The sequence below is a fragment of the Arachis hypogaea genome, chromosome 10 (assembly GCF_003086295.3).
Source record: "Arachis hypogaea cultivar Tifrunner chromosome 10, arahy.Tifrunner.gnm2.J5K5, whole genome shotgun sequence".
NCBI classification, from domain to species: domain Eukaryota; kingdom Viridiplantae; phylum Streptophyta; class Magnoliopsida; order Fabales; family Fabaceae; genus Arachis; species Arachis hypogaea.
This window is the reverse complement of record NC_092045.1, coordinates 84,129,486-84,151,765: the sequence shown is the minus strand read 5'-3', so window position 1 is coordinate 84,151,765 and position 22,280 is coordinate 84,129,486. Positions and strand designations below refer to the sequence as shown.

Here is a 22,280-nt window from a genome sequence, read left to right as displayed (position 1 = left end):
CCTCCTTCGTTGTAGAAGATGACTCTGGGCGACCCTTCATCTATTTCGATAGGAATCATTGCCTCCATCCCGTAAGCTAGTCGGAATGGGGATTCTCCCGTTGTAGAGTGCGGGGTTGTCCGATATGCCCATAGTACCTGGGGGAGTTCTTCGGCCCATGCCCCTTTGGCCTCTTGGAGTCTTCATTTTAACCCGGCCAAGATGACTTTATTTGCAGCCTCTGCTTGTCCATTGGCTTGTGGGTGCTCGACCGATGTGAATTGCTGTTTGATTTTTAGTTCGGCCACCAAGTTCTGAAAACTTGTGTCCGTGAACTGTGTTCCATTGTCTGTTGTGATGGAGTAGGGGACTCCGAACCTTGTGACAATGTTTTTGTATAGGAATTTGCGGCTTTTCTGAGCCGTAATGGTGGCTAAGGGCTCGGCTTCGATCCACTTTATAAAGTAGTCGACCCCTACTATGAGGTATTTGACTTGCCCCGGTCCTTGTGGGAACGGGCCAAGTAGGTCAAGTCCCCATTTTGCGAAGGGCCATGGTGCGGTGATGCTGATAAGGTCTTCTGGTGGTGCCTTGTGGAAATTGGCGTGTTTTTGGCAGGGAGGGCATATTTTCACGAATTCCGTTGCGTCTTTCTGCAAGGTCGGCCAGTAGAAGCCGGCTCGGACTACCTTTTTAGATAATGCCCGAGCTCCGAGATGGTTCCCACACATGCCTCCGTGGACTTCTTCGAGGACGTTCTTTGTTTCTGAGGTCGGGACGCACCGAAGGAGGGGATTTGTGAATCCTCTTCTGTATAATACGCCGTGAATTAGTGTATAATTTTGGGCATCTTTCGTGAGTCTTTTAGCTCCCTTTCTTTCGGCGGGAAGAGTTCCCGACTTCAGGTAGCTGAGTATGGGGGTCATCCATCCTCGCTGTTGGTTGGATATATTCAGCGTTTCTTCCTCTCTTAGCACGGAGGGGGATTGTAAAGTTTCCTGGAGGAGACTTCTGTTGTTGCCTCCGGGCTTGGTGCTGGCTAGCTTTGAGAGGGCGTCTGCCCGGGCGTTTTGTTCCCGAGGTATGTGCTGGATTTGTATTTCTGAAAAATGGCGTAATTGTGCCTGTGTTTGATCCAGGTATTTTTTCATAGTTGGGTCTTTGGCCTGGTAGCTTCCATTTACTTGAGATGTGACAACCTGGGAGTCGCTGAAGATCGTGATTCTCTGGGCTCCGACCTCTTCGGCTAGCTTTAGACCTGCTAGTAGGGCCTCGTATTCGGCTTGGTTGTTCGAGGCCTGGAACTCGAATTTTAGGGATAGTTCTATCCGTGTTCCTTGGTCGCTTTCGAGTATAACCCCGGCTCCGCTTCCTGTTTTGTTTGAGGACCCGTCGACATATAGATTCCACGAGAGTGGGGTTCCAGGGGTCTCAGTATATTCTGCGATGAAGTCGGCTAGGTACTGAGATTTTATGGCAGTCCGGGCTTCATAGTGGAGGTCGAACTCGGACAGTTCCACCGCCCATTGTAGTATTCGTCCTGCCAGGTCTGTTTTTTGCAGGATGTGTCTCATGGGTTGGTTTGTCCGGACTTTGATGGTGTGGGCTTGAAAGTAGGGACGGAGCCTCCGAGCTGTGAATATTAGGGCGTAGGCGAATTTTTCTATTTTCTGATAGTTTAATTCGGCCCCCTGCAGTGCCTTGCTCACAAAGTATACGGGGTGTTGTCCTTGGTCATTTTCCCGTATTAATGCTGAAGCGACTGCCCGATGTCCGACCGAGAGGTATAATACGAGCTCTTCCCCTTTTAAAGGTCGGGTTAGGATTGGTGGCTGCCCGAGGAATTCCTTGAATTCTTGAAAGGCTTTTTCGCACTCCGGGGTCCATGAGAAGGGTTTCCCTTTCTTTAGGAGTGAGTAGAGAGGTAGTGATTTTATCGCTGATCCTGCCAAAAATCTTGATAGGGCGGCCAGCTTTCCATTCAGCTGTTGTACTTCTTTGACACAGGTCGGGCTTTTCATATTGAGTATCGCTTGGCATTTGTCCGGGTTTGCTTCGATGCCCCTTTGAGTCAACATGAAGCCTAAGAATTTTCCGGCTTCTGCGGCGAAGGTGCACTTTGTCGGGTTGAGTCTCATGTTGTGTTTTCTGAGGGTGCCGAAGACACTGGTGAGGTCGGTCAGCAAGTTTCCGTCTTCTTGTGTCTTTACCAGCATGTCGTCGACGTACACCTCTAGTTGTAGTCCGATGTGCTCTGAGAACACTTTGTTCATTAGCCTCTGGTAGGTTGCCCCTGCGTTCTTCAGCCTGAAGGGCATTACTACGTAGCAGTAGTTTGCCCTTGGGGTTATGAACGAGGTCTTTTCTTGGTCGGGTCCGTACATCGGGATTTGATTGTATCCCGAGTATGCGTCCATGAAGGAGAGATATCTATAGCCTGAGGCTGCGTCTACTAAGGCGTCGATGTTTGGTAGTGGATATGGGTCCTTGGGGCAGGCTTTGTTGAGATCCGTGTAATCGACGCACATCCTCCATTTTCCGTTGGGCTTTTTTACCAGGACCACGTTTGCGAGCCATAGGGGGTATTTTACTTCTCGAATGAACCCTGCATCTAGTAATGCTTGTACTTGTTCTTCTATTGCTTGCACGCGCTCAGGCCCGAGTTTCCGGCGTCTTTGTTGGACAGGTCTGGACCCCGGGTATACTGATAGCTTATGGCACATCAGGTCGGGGCTTATGCCTGGCATGTCGGAGGCTTTCCAGGCGAAGAGGTCGGAATTCTCTTTTAAGAGGGTTATGAGTTCCTCTTTTAGGCCTGCTTCGAGGTTCGCTCCTACGTTTGTTATTTTTTCAGGTGTGTTCCCGATTTGGATTTTTTCGGTTTCTCCCTCTGGTTGTGGCCGGAGGTCTTCTCGGGTTTGAACTCGTCCGAGTTCTATTGTATTGACCTCTTTCCCTTTTAGGCTCAGGCTTTCGTTGTAGCATCGCCGTGCTAGTTTTTGGTCGCCTTTTAGGGTAGCGATTCCCTTTGTGGTAGGGAACTTCATACAGAGGTGTGGGGTTGAGACTATAGCTGCTAGTCTGTTTAGGGTTGGTCGCCCAATGAGGGCATTGTATGCTGAAGTGACGTCGACTATAATGTAGTCGATGCTTAATGTTCTAGATTGTTCGCCTCTTCCAAAGGTAGTATGTAGCGAGATGTATCCTAAGGGATGGATCGGGGTGTCCCCTAGTCCAAATAAGTCGGTGGTGATTACCATTGGATCGTCGTGCCCGGGTATTACCCCTTGAGCATCTTCTCGGGTAAACGAGATAGTAGGTAATTCGGGCAGGGGGCTGTCTTCTCGGACATGATAGACGTCTTTGAGGTGTCTTTTTCGCGAGGATCTGGATGTTCCTCCGCCTGCAAAACCTCCATTTATCATGTGAACGTGCCTTTCAGGGGTTCGCGGGGTTTGCTCAGCCCGATCTTCGTTATCTCCCCTCCTTCTCTTTTTGGTCTCTTCTCCCTTCTCTGCTATGTATCTGTCGAGTTTTCCTTCTCTGGCTAGCTTTTCTATAACATTTTTTAGGTCGTGGCAGTCGTTAGTAGAATGACCGTAGAGCTTGTGGTATTCACAGTATTCGGACCGATCTCTCCCTGCTCTCTTGTGTTTTAGAGGTCGGGGCGGTGGGATTTTTTCGGTGTGGCATACTTCTCTGTAGACGTCTACCAGGGAAACTCGGAGGGGAGTGTAGCTATGATACTTCCGTGGCTTGTCCGAGTTGGATTCTTCTTTCTTCTTCTGTTCCCGATCTCGATCTCGGAACGGGTAGGTTGATTCCTTCCTAGAAGAGTCTCTTAGCTGGGAGGTTTCCTCCATGTTGATATATTTTTCTGCCCGTTCCTGCACCTCGTATAGGGAGGTCGGGTATCGTTTGGATAGGGATTGGCTAAACGGTCCCTCTTTTAGGCCGTTTGCTAGTCCCATGATGGCTGCTTCAGTGGGCAAGTGTTGTATGTCCAGGCAGGCTTTGTTGAATCACTCCATGTACTCTCGGAGAGTTTCTTGGTTACCTTGTTTGATCCCGAGTAGACTGGGGGCATGTTTTGCCTTGTCCTTTTGAATGGAGAATCTTGTTAGGAATTTTTTGGTTAGGTCTTCGAAGCTGGTGATTGATCTAGGTGGCAGGTTGTTGAACCACTTCATGGCTGATTTGGTGAGAGTGGTGGGGAAGGCTTTGCACCGAATCGCGTCGGAGGCGTCGACTAGGTACATTCTGCTTCTGAAGTTGCTGAGGTGGTGACTTGGGTCGGTGGTGCCGTCGTAGAGATCCATATCGGGTGGTTTAAAGTTTCGCGGTACCTTCTCCTTCATGATCTCTTGCGTGAAGGGATCATGGTTGCCTTCGGGGGTGGGGCCGCGGTCTGACCGATCTTTCAGGTTGGCCTCTATTTTCCGCAGTTTTTCTTCTAATTCTCTGCGCTTGCGAGCTTCCCTTCTCAGATCTTGTTCAGTTTCTTTTTGCTTCTTTATGTCCTCTTCGAGTTGTTTTAGTCGGTTTTGTTGTGCCCGGACTGCTTCTAGAATTTCCGAGCTCTTTTCTTTTTCGGGATTTCGTGGATCTTTGTTTGGGAATGACGTCTTTGGGCGATTCTGTTTGTTTCCTCCTGGAGTGCGTGGTGATAGAGGGCTGTCCGGTCGTTCTCCGGTGTCAACTTCCTCCTCTTGTTCTGATGCCGCGCGGTCATTGTTGGAGGGGTCGTCCGCCATGGTAGAGGGATGACTTCCAGGTCCCCGGCAATGGCGCCAATGTTCCGGGGGTTACCTGAAACGAGTAGCTCGGACGTCTTGGTGAGGCCCGAGGTGGGGGTCAGGGACCCGAGCTTGATATGTGGAGTGGTTGGTGGTTGTACCTGCAATGACACTCCGATGCTTAAGTTAGCATGGGTCCAAGCAGATATTGAGTAGAATTAGAGTATGAGTTATACCTGGGTGCTCCAGTGTATTTATAGTAGTTGGTCGTGATCTTCCCTGGATAAGATATTCTTATCTTATCTTATCTTTTGGGAGTTTTATCCCTATCTTTGTGGAACCGCCTTTCTTTAGGCCTTTTCGGCCTTTAGGTTTTGGGCTTCGTTCCTTCTGATGGGCCTTCTTAGCTTATTTGTCCGAGGTCCGACCTCAGGCGTGGGCCTTGGGATGAGGTCGGACCTTCTATGAACTTTCCGAGTTTGGGGAACTCGGTCAGGGTATGAACAATTATCCATATTTTATATATGTTTCTAAAATGGCTTTTAAAATCGATTTTGCTTTTTCTAAAAATTATAGTGGACTTTGATGAACTGTAGTTAACATTTTCTTTAGAATTGCTCCGAAGACAACTGAAAATATTGACTATAAAACCAAACATAATTGGCCGCATATTGAAACTCTCAAAGCACCAGGAACAAAATAAAAAGTAATACTATAACAAATATGATGTGCGCAGTGGGCTGGACCTATCAAATTGGTTCTCTTTAGAGATGCAGATGCTGAGACTCAAAGTGGCAGCTTTTATAACTTTGACTCGACCTCGTAATTTGACATGTTTAGGACCACATTTGAACTGTCCTTCCTTGTTCGGCTTCCCTAATTATCTGGGTCGTTTGCTCCTTGTTTATTGGGCTTTGTGATAGTCCATTAGTGAAGGAGTGAAGCCCGAAAACAATATTTTTCTTAAAAAGAAAATAAAAACTCATTGGAAGACGTCTTGATCTCCGGCAGTTTTTGGTGATGACATTCTCTGTTATTATAACAGCGATGTCCAAAGGGTGATTATGCTCTAAAATCTGATCAGAGTGGCTTCAATAGGAGTTGCCGGCGTGGCGGGCGAGGATATGGATGGTGGAGTCCTTGCTTTGAAGTCATCATCGCCGAGAAGGAAGGATCCATTGGAAGGTGCACGAATAGCTGAGACAGTAGTCGAGCGCAGAAGGAGACGGTGGAAATTCAGGCGTCGACGGTGACACAAGACCAAGGAGACACAAATCAAGCACATCTGAGTTCGGAGATCCGATTTAAGTCTCGAACATGATGCCGTCCACCTCGTCGGGGTTGCAGAGGGAAGCCGCAGCAATGAAAAATGCAGAAGCTGGTCTCCTGCGCAAGATGAAGAGGGAATCGTGGTTTTTTTTTTTTGGACAGAGACCTGGGCCATCAGACCAGCCCAGGCCAAAAACAAAGAACCCCTTCCCTCAAATCGACCCGGTACCCACTTAACCTACCCGTCTGTTGCACTAGAGAAACGGCTAAATTTTACATGTTCAAGAACATCTTCTTCTTCGCAGCACCGGCGTGGGAATCAGAATTCTGAGCAGTGGTTGCGCCTAGTGGATGGCTCGCTGTCAGAAACTAAATTTCATGGAGCCTCCAGTGTAACCCATGTAGTTACCCCTGTCTCCGTCGATGTCCACCATTGCCCAGAAGGTTCGATTCACAAAGCCCAAGAGTCCCTGGCTGTTTTACTGCAGCCAATTCCTCTAGTATCTTCTTCTACCGCCTCGTCCTTTCCTTGTATCCCATGTTTTAATCTCAACCCCACCTGTTGATATATGGTTGAAATTCAAACATGGACATTTGCCCATGAGACCGCATCGTCGTGGGATGCATGCGGGTTCTCTGCCTCAGATCATAATGATCTGGATTTAACTCATGTTTTGCTGCCTCAAAACCGGTACGAGCTGTTACCCTTTAGCCTCTATTTTCCTTTTTTCCTCGTGTTTTTCTTTTCTTCTTCTTTTTTTTAATAATCTTTGGCATTCTTATTTCATGTTCGAATCTCACTCCTAAGGATGCGTCGTATTTCTGCAGGTGGTTGCAAGCTCCAGGTCGAATGTAATGTTTTTGATTCCGCAGCTTTTGCCACTACATGAGCAAGCCGATTTCCATTCCTGGGAGTCCAAGTCATTCCTTTTTCAGGTAGTTCTTTCATTAAAATTTGAATGTCTTGGATGATAGCCGATGCTTCTCCTATAGTTGGCTTGGATTTGATTGTTTGAATGAGCATTAAATTATTCGATTCTATTAGCGTTTTACCCATATTCAAATTGTTCACTATGATTAACGCTTTTCTTATTGCTTGGGCCTCAGCCACAGTGCTTGATTTAGCTTGAATCTTCCCTGAAAATCCTAATACCATCTTTCCTTTGCTATTTCTGATCACCACAGCTATTGCACCTGTCTCATTCTCCTTTCGAAAGGCAGCATCTACATTTGCTTTCAGCCAATTTTCAGGAGGAGGTCTCCATGTCACCGGGTAAGTTCTGCTCCTATTGGCTTCTCTTTTTTGTGTCTGTTGTTTTTCTGCTAGTTTTCCATAAACTGTCTCTAATGTTCTTGCTCTACTGATTGTCCAACTTGGATTCACTTCCTGTTGTTAAAATAGTCTGTTATTTCTGGTTTTCCATATCTCCCACAAGAGAAATCCCAGCTTACTTATCCTCTTCTCCTGGTCTTCTCCGCCTCCTTATCTTATCTTTCTTATACACTTTACCATCCAACTTCCAATCGAGTTCACTGTCTCCGGTGTTGGGGTCCATTGGCATTCCGCCCCGAACCATGTTGCTCTCGCCCAATCACATAGTAGTAAGACATGTTCGACCGTCTCCATCCCTTTTAAGCATATTTGACACAATAGATCTGGTGCCACCCTCCTTTTATGCAAATTTGAGCCCACTGGTAATATGTCCTTGCAAGCTTTCCATAAAAATATTTTGATTTTCTGCGAAACCTCCATTCTCCAAATCTCCTTCCAAATCTCCCTTTTGTCTTCACTTGTTGATGGATTTCCATTTTTCAGATCCTACTCTATTTTTTTAGCGACATAATATCCAGTTCTTATGGAGTAACTCCCATCCTCCTTCCATGGCCAGTATAAGTAGTCATCTCTATTCACTACACTAATTGGAGTGCTAAGAATCTCTTTGCAGACTTCCTGGGAAATTTTGTTTACAATTATTTCTCTGTTCCACCCTTCCCCCTCTTTAATGAGATCTTTTACCTTCGAATCATCTGGACTGTTTGCATCCAGGGGCTTGCTTCTCCCAGTGATCCAATTGTCCTTCCAGATACTGACTTTGGACCCATCCCTTATGCTCCACTTAGCTCTTTCCCTTAGTAGTTCTCTTCCATGCAGTATGCTTTTCCAAACCCAAGATGCGCCTTTTTTACATTTTGCTGTCCAAAAGTTTTCATCCGGAAAATACATCGATTTGAGTACCTGGACCCAGATTGCATCTGGATTCTTCATTGCTCTCCACGCTTGTTTTGCAAGGTAAGCAGTATTATGTTTTTCAAGATCCTTGAATCCCAATCCCCCGTTGTTCTTGCTCTCCGTAATGCAGTCCCACTTTCTCCAATGAATGCCCCATTCTTTTCCGGAGGTAGCCCACCAGAATCGCGCCACCTTTGAGCAAATTCTCCTACAGAAACTCTTGGGAAGCTTTATGATATTCATGGCATATGATGGCATTGCTTGTATAACTGTTTTTATTAATGTTTCTTTGCCTGCCTGATTCAACAACTTTTCTTTCCATCCGTCCATTTTACTCGTGATTTTCTCTTCAATCCATGTTAGAGCCCTGTTCTGAGGCCTTCCCCATATGGCTGGTAACCCTAAGTATTTTCCTGGCATGTCCCATGCTGTCATTCCTAAAATTTCTTCAATCTCTACCCTTGTCTTCCAAAGGTGATACCTGACTTGTTTAAGTTTATCCTTTATCCGGATGCCTCTGTGTACTCATTAAGAACGGTGACGATATGAAAAATATCATCCTCCCTTGCTTTGGCGAATATAATGCAATCATCTGCGAACAACAAGTGAGTGAGAACCGGAGCTTTTGGAGCTATCTGTAGACCGGTTATCTGGCCTTTCTCCTGAGCCTCCTGTATTAGAATCGTGAATACCTCAGCTGCTAGAATGAAAAGGTAGGGAGATAGGGGGTCCTCTTATCGAAGCCCTCTTTGTGGTTTGATCCTCTTAGACAGCTCTCTATTGACCTTTACCCTATAGTTTGCACTTCTGACACACTTCATTACCAATTCAACCCATCTTTCGGTAAATCCTAATTTCAAAAGCACCTTCTCGAGAAAATCCCACTCTAGTCTATCATATGCCTTGTTCATATCCAACTTGATCGCTATATTCTGAGATCCCTCTCTTCCTTTCTTATTTAGGCTGTGATACACTTCTTGGACGATCATTACATTATCTTGTATAAGTCTTCCCCCCACAAAAGCGCTTTGAGTTGGTGACACTATATCCTCCAATAGCCCTTTCAATCTCGACACTATAACCCTTGTTATAATCTTGTAGATAAAGTTACAACAACTGATTGGTCTTAACTGATTAAGTTCTTCCGGATTCTTGACTTTTGGAATTAGAACAACTGTGGTTTCACTAATTTCTTCTGGCAGACTCCCATGTCGAAAGAATTCTTTAACAACTGCACATACCTCCTTCTTAATTATCTCCCAGTGTTTTTGGTAGAATAACCCATTCAGACCGTCTGGTCCTGGAGCTTTGAGGTCGCCCATGCTGAAAACTGCTTTTCTAATCTCCTCTTCAGTGACTTCTGAGATCAGCCCCTGTTCATATCTTCTGTGACTTTCGCTTGAATTTTATTTAGAGTTGCTGCCACGTTTCTATTGCTATTAGAAGTGAATAACGCTTCAAAATGTTCCTCTATGTGTTTCATGATTTCTTTCCTATCTTTCATCCATGATCCATCTTCATTCTTCAATTTATCAATTCTGTTCCTCTCTCTTCTTTGAATGGTTGTGGCATGAAAGAAAGTTGTATTCTTGTCTCCCCATTTCAACCATTTCAACCTGACTTTTTGTCCCCAATATTTCTCTTCCTGCTTCCATAGAACTGTTATATTCTCCTTTATTGATTGTATCATCTCTTGCTTTTCTTGTGTTAAGTTTGAATCTTGTAGCTTCTTCAATTCATCCTTCAATTTGTGGATTTCTTTAACTGCATGTTTAAAAGTCTTCTTGCTCCACTTCTTACGTTCCTCTTTGCAATTTTCCATTTTTCTTGTTATTCCTTTCCAATCGCATCCATGAATATTCCCTTTATCCCACCCCTTCCTTACTACATTCTCACACTCATCATGATCGACCCAAAACGCCTCGAATTTAAAGCTCTTCTCCCTTCTTTGAACTTGATTGATGTTTAAAACTATTGGACAATGGTCAGAACTTATTGCTGGTAGAGCTGTGAGTGACGCATGCTGGTACAAAGCTCTCCATTCCCAATTGGCTAACGCCCTGTCTATTTTCTCCCTAGTGATGAATCCATTCCTCGGATTACTAAACCACGTAAATCTTCCACCTTTTAGGTCTAAATCCATAAGACAATTCATATCCACAAACTGTCTAAACTCTTTTACCTGGCTTTGTGACTTTAGATGTAGACCAATTTTCTCCTCTTGACTCAAGATGTCATTAAAGTCTCCTATGAATAACTGCGGCTCTCCCTCATTACAATTGTTTTCTGTAACTGCTCTCCATTGCTCCTTTCTTCTTCCAAAGCATGGGTTTTCATAGATAAAATTGCATGTCCATATCTTCCCTTTCCTATCGTCAATCCGAGCTTTTATATGATTATCACACCAAAAATAAATATCAATATTATATATTTCATTCCACAAAAGGCATAGCCCTCCGGATAGTCCCTGGGGTTCTATGTGAAATACATTCTCAAAATGCAACCTTCTTTTCAACTTCTTAATAGTTCCTTCTCTAGCTCTAGTTTCTATTAGGAATACTATTGCAGGCTTTATTTGTTTGCACATGCTGTGCAGTTCAGAAACTGTCGCGGAGGCCGCAAGCCCGCGGCAGTTCCAACTTATCACACTCATGGTTGAGTTGGGGGCATGTGTAGGCCCGCCTCCTCAGCCATTGAATTTCCCAAGTTGTCTCCTCTGATCAGTAATTCATCCTCATAGGCCATCCATTCCATGAGGCCTCCGACCACCTTGTTCTTCTTGCTAGCTCTCCACACCTGCACAGCTTCCTCTTCTTCTTCCAGGAAATTTCCTCTCTGTCCCTGCTGGTCATCTCCTCTTCTTCTTTTGAGTTTCAACTTTTCCTCCATTCTTTGAGCAAGTTCTATTTCATATTCCTTGGCCACTACAATTGCTTTGTTATTTTCCTACTCTAGTTCTTCTTCTTCTTCTTCTGCTAGTTCAACATAGTAGAACTCTCCATCGCTTTCTGTGACTAACTGCTTGTTATTCTGTTCTGGCTTTTCCCCTTGTTCTGATCTTGGCTTACTATCTCATCAACTTCCATGTTTTTCCTATTTTGGGCCTCCTCTTCCAACTCCTCTTCTATATTTCTCTTCCTTCCTTCTTCAGCCATCTTCTTGTTGAATTCCTTCAATAGTTGTCCAATAGTGGGGTTTTTTTCTTTTTCAGTTGGCCCACTAATAATTTGCTGGCTATCTCTATTGGGCCTTTGGTTGGTGAAAGCCCATGCCATCTTTTTTGTGCTGTCCATTCTTCTCCTACTTGGCCCACCTCTCTCTATATACCTCCTAGAAATCTTGTTACTATCCTTCCCATTCTCCCCATCCTTTCCTAATTCCCTAACATCCTTCACGTTTCCCATTGCTACTGATTCACTAGTTTGTTGCTTTTCTAGAATGCCCTTTTTCTTTTCCCCTTTTTCCTGGTTTGTTGTCCCATCAGCTAGGTTCAATATATTATTATCATCATCACCATTCATTTCTTCATCATCAGCCCCTTCATCCTGATCTTGAGCTTCCTGTGTTGCCACTTGTCTCCCTCCCATTTGCTCCTTTGGATTTGCCAATCTGCCCCAAGATTTTGCAAAGGCACTGGCTTGAGAACTTCTTATACTCCCTTGATTTGACCCTTCTTTCTCCCTTTGTGATTGTCTTTTCAGCCACTCTCTCCCTTGCAAGCTTCTCTCACGCGCCTCCCATAACTCCTCCACCCAGTTGTTGTGTTCTTCCTTTCTCCTCCTATTTCCTGCCTTTCTTGCCTCATTCTCTATTGATCTCAGTCCCAGAGTTGTAAGTTCTGGTCCATATCTAGGACTTGTTGGGTTTACTAATGACATAGCCAACTCTTCAATACATGCTTTTTTGTCATGCCCAATTTTTCTACATTTGTAACAGTAATCATACAATTTTTTATATTTGAACTCAGCCCATGAATGACTTCCATCATCTCTTTTGAGCCAAAATCCTGTTTTCAGAGGTGTTTAAACATTTATCTCTACCCTAACCCTAAAAAAGGATCTAAGCATGTTCCCTTCAGCAAATGGATTCTCAGCACTTATTACTCTCCCTACTATTGCTCCTATTTTTTCAGCATTCTTTATATTAATTTTATCATAAGGTAGCCCATGTATTTGAATCCAAATAGGAAGCTGATTGTTATTTACCTCTTCAATGGACAGGTTTGGACTCCACCACTACAAGCTCAACATATGTCCTTCTATTCTCCATGGTCCCCCATCATACGCTCTTCTTGCTTCCTCCTGATTTTTGAAGTTTAAGATGAAAGAGTTCGGTCCTGCATTGATGATCACTAGTCCCTGTGGATCTCTCCACATGTTGAGAATCGTCTTACGCACTGTGACTGTATTTAGCACATTCCCTGTTAATACTCTGCCGACTAGTTTCTGGTCTGGATTACCTCCTTGTTGAGCTGGGAACTCGTCTAAGTCTAGAATGTCTCCGTCCATGCCTGCACTTCCGATACCTTCCATGCCTTGTCTTGTTTATTTGTGATCCTTGTGTTGGTGCTTCTTTGTTATCTTCTTTATGATTTTCTTGTTTTTTATAACTGCACTAGATTTGTGAAGTTGGTTAAATAATGGCTCTACTTGTCGAAGCAAAACAGCTCCACTGTTGGAGAGCTTAAGGCTCCACTGTTGGAGAATTCCCATATTTTGGGAATCGTGGTTTTGAATTTCAGATCATGAAGCGGCTTGGGTTGGGATTCGAGTTTTCTACTGTGGGTCTGGGCCAATTGTGGCCTGGATAGCTGACCAAAAAAAAGAGAAGACGTCTTCATTTTTTTTTTTTGAAATAGATTCCAATGCTCATCACCATACACTTTCAAAACTTCAAATATTGCACCCCAAAACTTGATTTAGTGGCAACTATGTTTGCCTTGCTAGGAAGTATACGGATTTCAAATCTTAACTGTGTCTAGAAAATTGATATATAGAATTCATTAAAAAAGAGAATGGGTCAAAAAAAAAACTTCAAATATTCATCACCGAATAAAACCTTCAAATATTAATGTAGTTATTTTATAAAAATATTCAGTTTAATGCCTACATGTTCATGGGTTAGGCAAAATTAGATTTGTCTTTACTCATATTCGACTTTAAATATTAATCAAATTTATTTTTGAGATTCTTATCTAACTTTATATCCAACAAAATTTTATTATTTTTATATTATAATAAAATCGGATCTAAATTAAGTAAAAATTGGGTTCATATAAAACTAAATTAAAACAAATTATTTGCTACTTATAATACACGGATATTGACATATAACACTACACGAAACATGCAGACACACCAATTTAAAATTTTTATAAAACATGGAGATACAATATATATATAAAATATACTGTATATTTTAGATAAATTGTAATGATATTTTAATATTTATTGATATTAAAATATAAATTATTTCTAATTTATCAATATCTAAGATAAAATTTATATACCAAAAAATAAGATATTTTTGTTAGAATTACACTTAACAAATCAAGTGTAATCTCACTTAATTAAAAGCAAACAAGTTTACTTTACTAAGAACCAAATTTACTAAGAAAATCGAATCAATAAGATTAGAAGTTTATGACAAATACAATAGAAAATGCTACAATAACTCAATAAGTACTCAAATTAAATTTATATAGTAATGAAAAAGGTTTAATCGGGGAGAACAAGATGACTCGAGTTTTGATTTTGTGTTTAACCAAGTTCAAATGAAATCGGACCAAATTTAGCTCAAATCTATTGGATTCAGGCCAGGTCTTTGGAGTGGACCAGACTATGAAGACCTCTAATCAGTGACGGACCCAGAAAATTTATGGTAAGGGGGCAAAAATAATTCACATTATTATCAAAAGATATATTAATTTAAATTTAAAAAGAGCTCTTTTATAAAAGCATTACTACTCGCACTATCAGATTTCATAAGATAATAATAGAGATAAAAAACAGCATCTTATGAAATACTATATTCCAATTAATTGCTAAATTCATCAAACCAATCAGCATTAAATTTACCAAAAAAAGTCCCAAAATATGTTTGTAGAAAATTATATTCTCTTGGTTGACAATGATCTTTTCACAAATAAATTTGTCTAATTTCATCTCTGTCATTTATATCATAATTTAAAATTTTGGGTCGTTGTTCAGGATCAACTATGAAACTTTTTACATTGAATTTTAAAAACTTTTTTTTATTAGAAGAGACTAATGAAGTGACTTCAGATTCTAGTGGTAGCTTTCTTTTAAAATATTTTTCCATTATTATTTCTAAAAATAAAAAATATATATTCTAAATTAGTAAATTGATCGATTCACTTTAGAAATTTATATGCAACATAATTATATATAATAGAATAGAATGAAAGATAAACAAATAAATAATAAGGATCACTAAATCAAAAATAAAATAAAATATATAAATTCATGAAGAGAATATAAAAATAGATTAATACCTAAACTATAATTGTTTGAATTAAAATTTGCAATCGAAAATATGAAAAGAGAAACAATAAAATTGAAAAAAAACATAAAATCATAGAGAGCTGTATAAAACAAAATAGAGAATTTAAAATTTACCTGTTGATGAAGACAAGATGACCACTAAACAAGGAATAGAAAAAAAATGTTGAAAATATGAAACTAAGAAGAGAGTTTAAGAGAATAAATGAGTGACGACTAGGATTTGAGAATGAGAGAAGACTAAATTTAATTAGGTTAACTCATAATCAAAATGATAGCAAGATAAAATGGATTCAAGGTTTTAAATAATTAGTTTAATTTATTTGTAATGGGATCATTTAAAATTTAAAATGGGGGCATATTATATATGTATATATTTTTTTTTGTTTAAAAAAATTAAATGAGAGTGGGGGCAAGTGCCCCCCCATGGTTCCATGTAGGTCCGTGCCTGCCTCTAATTAACTGTTACTAATTAACTTTTTCTTCCTAGGTGTCGGTGATACTTTTCAATTGAATCGACTACATGATATTAGAGAAAAAAAGAATGGAGACATGATATTGTATACATCTAAACATGTATTTGTGTAGCCCTTGAGGGCCAAGTTAGAAATTCATTATGATGAGTTATTAAATAACTAACGACACATGAATAACTAATATTGATTAAAAGGAAAAGCACATTTCTCATAAGGGACTCTCTAATTCTAAGGTATTCTCTTTCTTGTAAGTGTATCCACTTGATGCCCAAAGAAAGGCCCCAAAATTAAGCAGAGATATGACAAAAAGAAAGGCATAATAATAATCTAGGTGAGAATCATTAAGGTTGTTCCCTATCCATCTCTTACCACTCACTTTCCCAGTAACCTTATCTGTCATAGTCACCAAAAACGTGCACAAAAAGCTCCCAGCAGCCACAGAGCTTGTGAAAAACGTTGTTCCAAGACCCTTCATTTCTTCAGGGGATTGATCATAGAAGAATTCCAACAAACCACTCATAAGAAATGTGTCTGCTATGCCAAGTAAAATATACTGTGGCAACAACCAGAATATGCTCATAGGAACTATCTTTTCATGGCCACTTATATGTTGCTGAGCTATCACATTCATTCTTTGAATCTCTACGGCGCAGCACACTGCCATTGCTACCGCCTGCACCGCGATTCCTGCGCCCAGCCTCTGCAGCAATGTGATTCCTCTCATGTTTCCGGTTCTCCGGCGCATGAATGGTACGAAGTAAGTGTCGTAGATTGGGAGGGAAATGAGCATTGTGACAACTAGGAAGCTCCAGAGGGAGGCGGCCGGAATGCGAAAACTCTGGCCAAGGCTTCTGTCCAACGTTGTACCTTGTTTGACAAAAATGGTCATCTCTACTGCAAGGAAATTGCTTGGAATTAGCATTAGTAGCCATATTTCAAGCATTCCTAGAACAAGCTTTGTTCCTTCTACTTGAGTCACTGTGCATGCTGCATTTTTGCTCTCTTTTATTGCTGCCTTGTCTAAGAACCTGTAACAATTCAATACTTTTTAGCTGTGCCATTTTAGGACCATACTTCATAATTCATCCCTCAATCTAATTTTCCATCTTATAATTACTTATCCAGTAAAACATTAAATTAAGAAGATCTATACCAGCTTATTACCTAACCTGAAACGGGGAGTGTGATGGATTTGCCTCGTTCCACTATTTACATAATGTTGCAAGTCAAATTCATGGAGCTCTGAAGGAGAAGTAGGAAGCTGAAGGTTTCTATTTGTGAAGGCAAGAAGAATGACCCTAATGAAATCCTTTTCATGGCAAGTCTTGGCATTTCTAGATTTGTGCCTATATAATGGGGTGCCCAGAAAGAAAACAATAACCGAAAATAGAAATCCAATAGCACACAAGGCATAACCACATTCCCATCTAACCTTCTCTTGTATGTAGACAACAGCCAAAGTAGCAACTAAAGCACCACATGATGTGTGGAAAGTCCACCAATTGAAGAATGAACCTTTGAGCTGCTTCTCTTTTGAGTTGAAATCATCAAATTGATCAGCACCAAAAGTTGACATATTTGGCTTCAATGCACCACTTCCAATTGCTATAGTGTATAGTGATAGATTGAAGAGTGATAGTTGTAAGTTGCTTGCTTTGCTGTTCCACTTTGGTCTCAAGCTTTTCAGCCAAGTAGTCAGGACTAGAAGCACAACTCCCTGTGTGTGTCATAGTAAAGTAGTCTCTCATATTAAAAATTTATCCATCACAATAGTAATAAATATCCCAAATCGATTCTTAAAAAAAATATTTAGTTGGATAATTTAATCTTTATAAAATTTTGATTATCGAATCAATTTTTAACTTTTTATTTTGTCAGACATTAATTTTCAAATCAAATTTTGATAAAAAGTTAAATAAATCAGTTTCTATTGTTATTTAATAAAGACAAATTTTTTAAAATTGTGAAAATTTTTAGATCAATTATTTTATATAGACAAACAATCTGATGTGAGAACTAATTTATCTAACAAAATTAAAATTTGTGTGAATTAAATTAGTAATTAAAAGTCGTTGAGAACTAAAATATGGGACTAATAATTTTATAACAAATGATTTGGGGTATTAGTGTATTAATTATGAATTAAAACTTACTATGGTATATATGAGGAGTGAAAGAGTGACTGTCCAAAAGCGCCCCATGTAATGAGAATCAGCTATGTAGGCACCGAGAATTGGGGTTATCCATGCTACTCCTGACCAGTTATTCACATCGCTTATTGAAGATACTAGGTCTTTGTGGAGTTGGCTTGTCATATAATTCACCAAATTAGCAGCTACTCCAAAGTAGGCAAATCTTTCCAATGCTTGGTATGCTACCATTAATACATACACACATACTCTCGTCATGTATTAATTCGAGTCATCAGAGTAATTCTGTATTCTATATAACCCTAAAGTTTTATATATATAAACCTATATGTGAAAGCAAGCAACTAACTTCTAACTATCTAATATCATCATGAGTTGCTAATTTTTTAATCATAACTTAAAAATGTCTGAGAGAAAATTATATACCAAGAATATATCTGCAAGCTTTCCATTGCCCAGTTGTAGAAGAGAGCACTCGTTTTCCTTTAAGATCAACCGTGCCATCCTGAGTGTAACTATTTTTTTCCTCCATTCACAGAAAATTTTGTTGTGATGGAAGCAATAATTAAGATTCATTGATGGGAGAAGGAAGATGAATCTATCAATCTATCTATACATTTATTTATGTGGTATATATCAGTTATTAGTTAGCAATATTAGTTCTTTGGTTGAAGAAATAGGCAAATTTCATGATTATTTTATTCTTTGAATGGATTCTATGCGCCCTTTCATGTGTAATGAAGCAATATGATTTGGTCCTTACGAGTTATTGAAAAGAAAATTATGAAATACGAAAACGAATTGAAAGATCAGAAGAGGACGGCCTATAATTATGCAATTTGTGCGATTCTCTATTATATATATATATATATATATATATATATATATATATATATATATATATATATATATATATATATTGTTCGGTAGCTTCTCGGTTGGTCGGATACCGGACGGTTCAAGGGAGGGCTCGTACGATAAGGTGGGTTCTTCACCTAGTTCCGGTTCGCGGAGCTGGAGCTGGTGCTACCGTCTTCCCGAGCTGTTGGTGTGGCGAGGGGGTGTCATCTGCAAAGACACTACGATGCCTAAGTCAGTGAGGTCTACAAGTGGTGAGAGAGAGAGGTTGTTAGTGACGTACCCTGGAGGAGGGGTAGGGCCCTCCCCATATATACCCTGTCAGGAGTGGGTCCTGCAAAGGCATACCCACTTTCCTCGAATCTTCTCAATACAGCTGTAGTAGCGAGCTATAATGGACGCGTGTCCGGGTCGATTGTTGGGCGTATCGCGTCCGCCTGTTCGGATCAGGTGCCCTATGGACCGGGTCGGCCAGCGCGACGTTGGGGTGGGCCGTAACAGTGCCCCCAACGCGCCAGCGACGGTCGTGAGCGCCGTTGGTGACGCGTTATGTTCTCTCTTATGCGTTGTCGTTTGGTCGGTCGCTCGTGGGGAGAATGTGTCTCTTGCACGCGTGTCTGTTCATTGTTGGGGGTAACCTTTCGTCACCTCGTTCTTCGCGCCAGGCGTTTAATGCTCATAATGGGTTATTTCAAAACCCCCCGAGCAAAGACTGTTTTGCCCTTTGCCTTTTGCGCTCCTTGAATTTGTTTTCCAACTTCCTCCACAATCTCACATTCCATTCTCTATTTGGCGTCTGGCTCCTTCTGCTTCCATTCCCTTCCCCCTTGAATTTTCCTACTGCGATTCCTGCATCCTTGTGCATTCGCTGCATCCCTGTGCTTCCTTTCAAACAGCTACAATGATCCTGGTAAGTACTTGTCCCTTTTTTATTTTTCGTTTTGCTCCATGCTTGTTTTAATTTCGTTTCCTATCCCTCTGTGCCCATACTGTCCTTCTAATTCGACTTGCATATTGGATGATGCTAGTGTTAGGTAGGTGTATTAGAGGGGGTTACCATTTCAATGCGCTAGTTTTTAGGCTTTGCTTAGGATTTGCTTTGGCCATGCTTGGTTGTAGTTATTTTAGATAGGCGAAATGTAGCTTTTTGGACTTTTTCAAACTCCCGACCTTGTAGACTAACCTGAGTGGTGTCCCCACTGTAGGTATGGCCCCTCGTCACGTTGCACGGGCTTCCGCCTCAAGCGCGGGTTACGACCGGTATGCCTGGGTGACTTCTGACGTAAAGGATTCTCCGAACCAAATGGGTGTGGAGGAGCTGACTGAGTTCCGTCAAGCTGAGTACTTGTTGATGAGCGGATAATTTATATGCATTTTGGCATTGTTTTTAGGTAGTTTCTAGTATGTTTTAGTTACTTTTTAGTATATTTTTATTAGTTTTTGTGCAAAAATCACATTTCTGGACTTTACTATGAGTTTGTGTGTTTTTCTGTGATTTCAGGTATTTTCTGGCTGAAATTGAGAGACCTGAGCAAAAATCTGATTCAGAGGCTGAGAAAGGACTACTGATGCTGTTGGATTCTGACCCTCCTACACTCGAAGTGGATTTTCTGGAGGTAGAGAAGCTCAATTGACGTGCTCTCAATTGCGTTGGAAAGTAGACATCTTGTGCTTTCCAGCAATGTATAATAGTCCATACTTTTCTTGAGATTTAATGGCCCAAAATAGCGTCCAAATGCCCATCAGAGACTGTTTTCTAGTGTAAAACGCCAGAACTGGCACCAAAGCTGGAGTTAAGCACCCAAATTGGCACCCAAGCTGACGTTTAACTCCAAGAAGAGCCTATGCACGTGAAAGCTTCAAAGCTCAGCCCAAACACACACCAAGTGGGCCCCAGAAGTGGATTTCTGCACTATCTACTCATTTTCTGTAAACCTAGGTTACTAGTTTAGTATAAATAGCACATTTTGACTATTGTATTATATCTTTGGACGACTTTTTGATCCTTTGATCAGGTCTTCTTCCCCTATTTTTGAATTCTTATGCCATTTAGGAGGCTGGCCATTTGGCCATGCCTAGACCTTTTGTTCTTATGTATTTTCAACGGTGGAGTTTCTACACCTCATAGATTAAGGTGAGGAGCTCTACTGTTCCTCATGAATTAATGCAAGTACTATTGTTTTTCTTTCAATTCACGCCTACTTCTTCTCCAAGATATACTCTCGTACTTAATTCAGTTAAGTCAGACTAAAGGGGTGAGTGACAATCACACACTATCTTCAGTACTCGCTTAGCCAAGATCCGCGTGCCTGACAACCACAAGCGGTCTACATGATGTTCAATGTAGTCATTGGACGCCAGCTGGAGTATAATCTCTTTAGTCTTTGATCCATGCGTTTGACTAGCATCTCCTAACAACAGAGCATTCAAATCAGTGAGATTAAAACCTTCGTGGTATAGGCTAGAAACAATTGGAGTGATACATGAAAACTTGTCTCTCAACAGAGTTCCCTTCGGCAAGTATACCAAATTGTCGTCAAGTAAAAACTCACAATAGAGTGAGGTTGAATTCCACAGGGATTGATTGGTCAAGCAACTTTAGTTGGAAGAGTATGCTAGTTGAGCTAAACAGAGTATAGTTGAGAGTTGCAGAAACTTAAATGGCAGGAAAGTAAATAGCAGAAAATAAAGTGCAGAATCTTAAATGGGAATTTGGGGAAATGAGCATGGAAATAAATGGTAGAAAGTAAAGAGAATGGGTAAGATCAGAAATGGGGAATTCATTGGGCTCAAGAGATGTTGTATTCTCCGGATCAAATTCATTTTCATCTCTTTCTCAATCAAATCATCTATTGATCTCCTTGGCAATCATAGGTGATTGGGTTCCAATTCCTTGGCAACCCAATCTCTCTAAGCTTGAACAATTGCGCAATTCCTTGATTTAATTGCTAATGGGAAGAGATGAAGTGTGGTCACTGATTATACTACATGTATTTCCAAATCAAAGTGTTGGGAGGATTAGATGTCACTATATCCGCCCAGACCCCAATTTGGTCCAACATGAGAAAGTATTTATAGCATGATCTCCTCATCCCTTTTCCAAGGCTCAGAGGAGATCCAATTATGGAGAGTTTCTTTTCCAAGACAACTAACCAATTGAATAAGATCGAAAGCTTTCTAGTAAATCAAAAGAGAAGAAAGAAGAAGAAGAATGGAAACTATAATTGATCCATCAAATTACAACAGAGCTCCCTAACCCAATGAAAGGGGTTTAGTTGTTCATAACTCTAGAAATGAAAAATGGCAGAAAAGAATACATGCTTCAAAATGCAGAAGAGTAAATATACAGGGGTAGTTCTCCAAAGTCCCAAGCTCCTCAATAGTTCAGAACTACTCCTATATATACTACTCCTCTTGATCCTCTAGTGAGTTCTTCAAGTCTTGGATGTGGGCCTTAGATCTTGAGTTGAAGCAGTTACAATCTTTAGTGGGCTCAGCTTGCAGAAAAGTGTGAGTTAGGCATGGGCGTTAGTGATGTTAACGTTAAGTGAAATTGTGGGTTCGAGAACGTTAGTGGCAATCACCTTTTTCACTAACGTTCCAACCCGATATAGTCCACGTTAACTTTAATGTTAGTGGCACTAACGTGACCACTAATGTTGCCTTATGAACCTTCACAAGCGTTATTGGGACTCACCTTTCCCAATAATGTTGCTTTGTGCCCCTCTTTCCCTACGTTAGAGTTCACGTTAGTTCAACTAACGTGACTCTTAACGTGGGCATGCCTACCTTCGAGAGCGTTAGTGACACTTACCTTTGTCACTAACGCTCCAAATGCCCCTACTCTCCACGTTAGAGTTCACGTTAACTAGGTTAACGTGACAACTAACGTGGTGGTGAATGCCATCTCCAACGTTAGTGACAAAGGTGAGTGTCACTAACGTTGGCTCATCAATCTTGGCTCCACGTTAACTTTCATGTTAGTGGTCTTAACGTGACCACTAACGTGGGCAATGCTAGCTTGATCCAACGTTAGTGACAAAGGTGAGTGTCACTAACGT

General features: G+C 41.1%; 2 protein-coding genes across 2 annotated transcripts; both read right to left on the bottom strand.

Annotated features, from left to right (window-relative positions):
• Nucleotides 1–9,580: 9,580 nt before the first annotated feature.
• On the bottom strand, nucleotides 9,581–10,867 carry LOC140175682 (uncharacterized). The gene has a single exon (XM_072204216.1). The coding sequence runs from the start codon at nucleotides 10,865–10,867 to the stop codon at nucleotides 9,581–9,583; it is 1,287 nt and encodes a 428-aa protein (XP_072060317.1).
• Nucleotides 10,868–15,314: 4,447 nt separating this feature from the next.
• On the bottom strand, nucleotides 15,315–18,010 carry LOC112715817 (protein NRT1/ PTR FAMILY 5.1-like). Its single transcript, XM_025767638.3, has 4 exons — nucleotides 17,788–18,010; nucleotides 17,365–17,585; nucleotides 16,381–16,928; nucleotides 15,315–16,239 (listed from the first exon to the last, which is right to left on the bottom strand). Exons 1-4 carry the CDS (start codon nucleotides 17,891–17,893, stop codon nucleotides 15,420–15,422), a joined length of 1,695 nt encoding a protein of 564 aa, XP_025623423.1. The 5' UTR covers nucleotides 17,894–18,010; the 3' UTR covers nucleotides 15,315–15,419.
• Nucleotides 18,011–22,280: the final 4,270 nt, after the last annotated feature.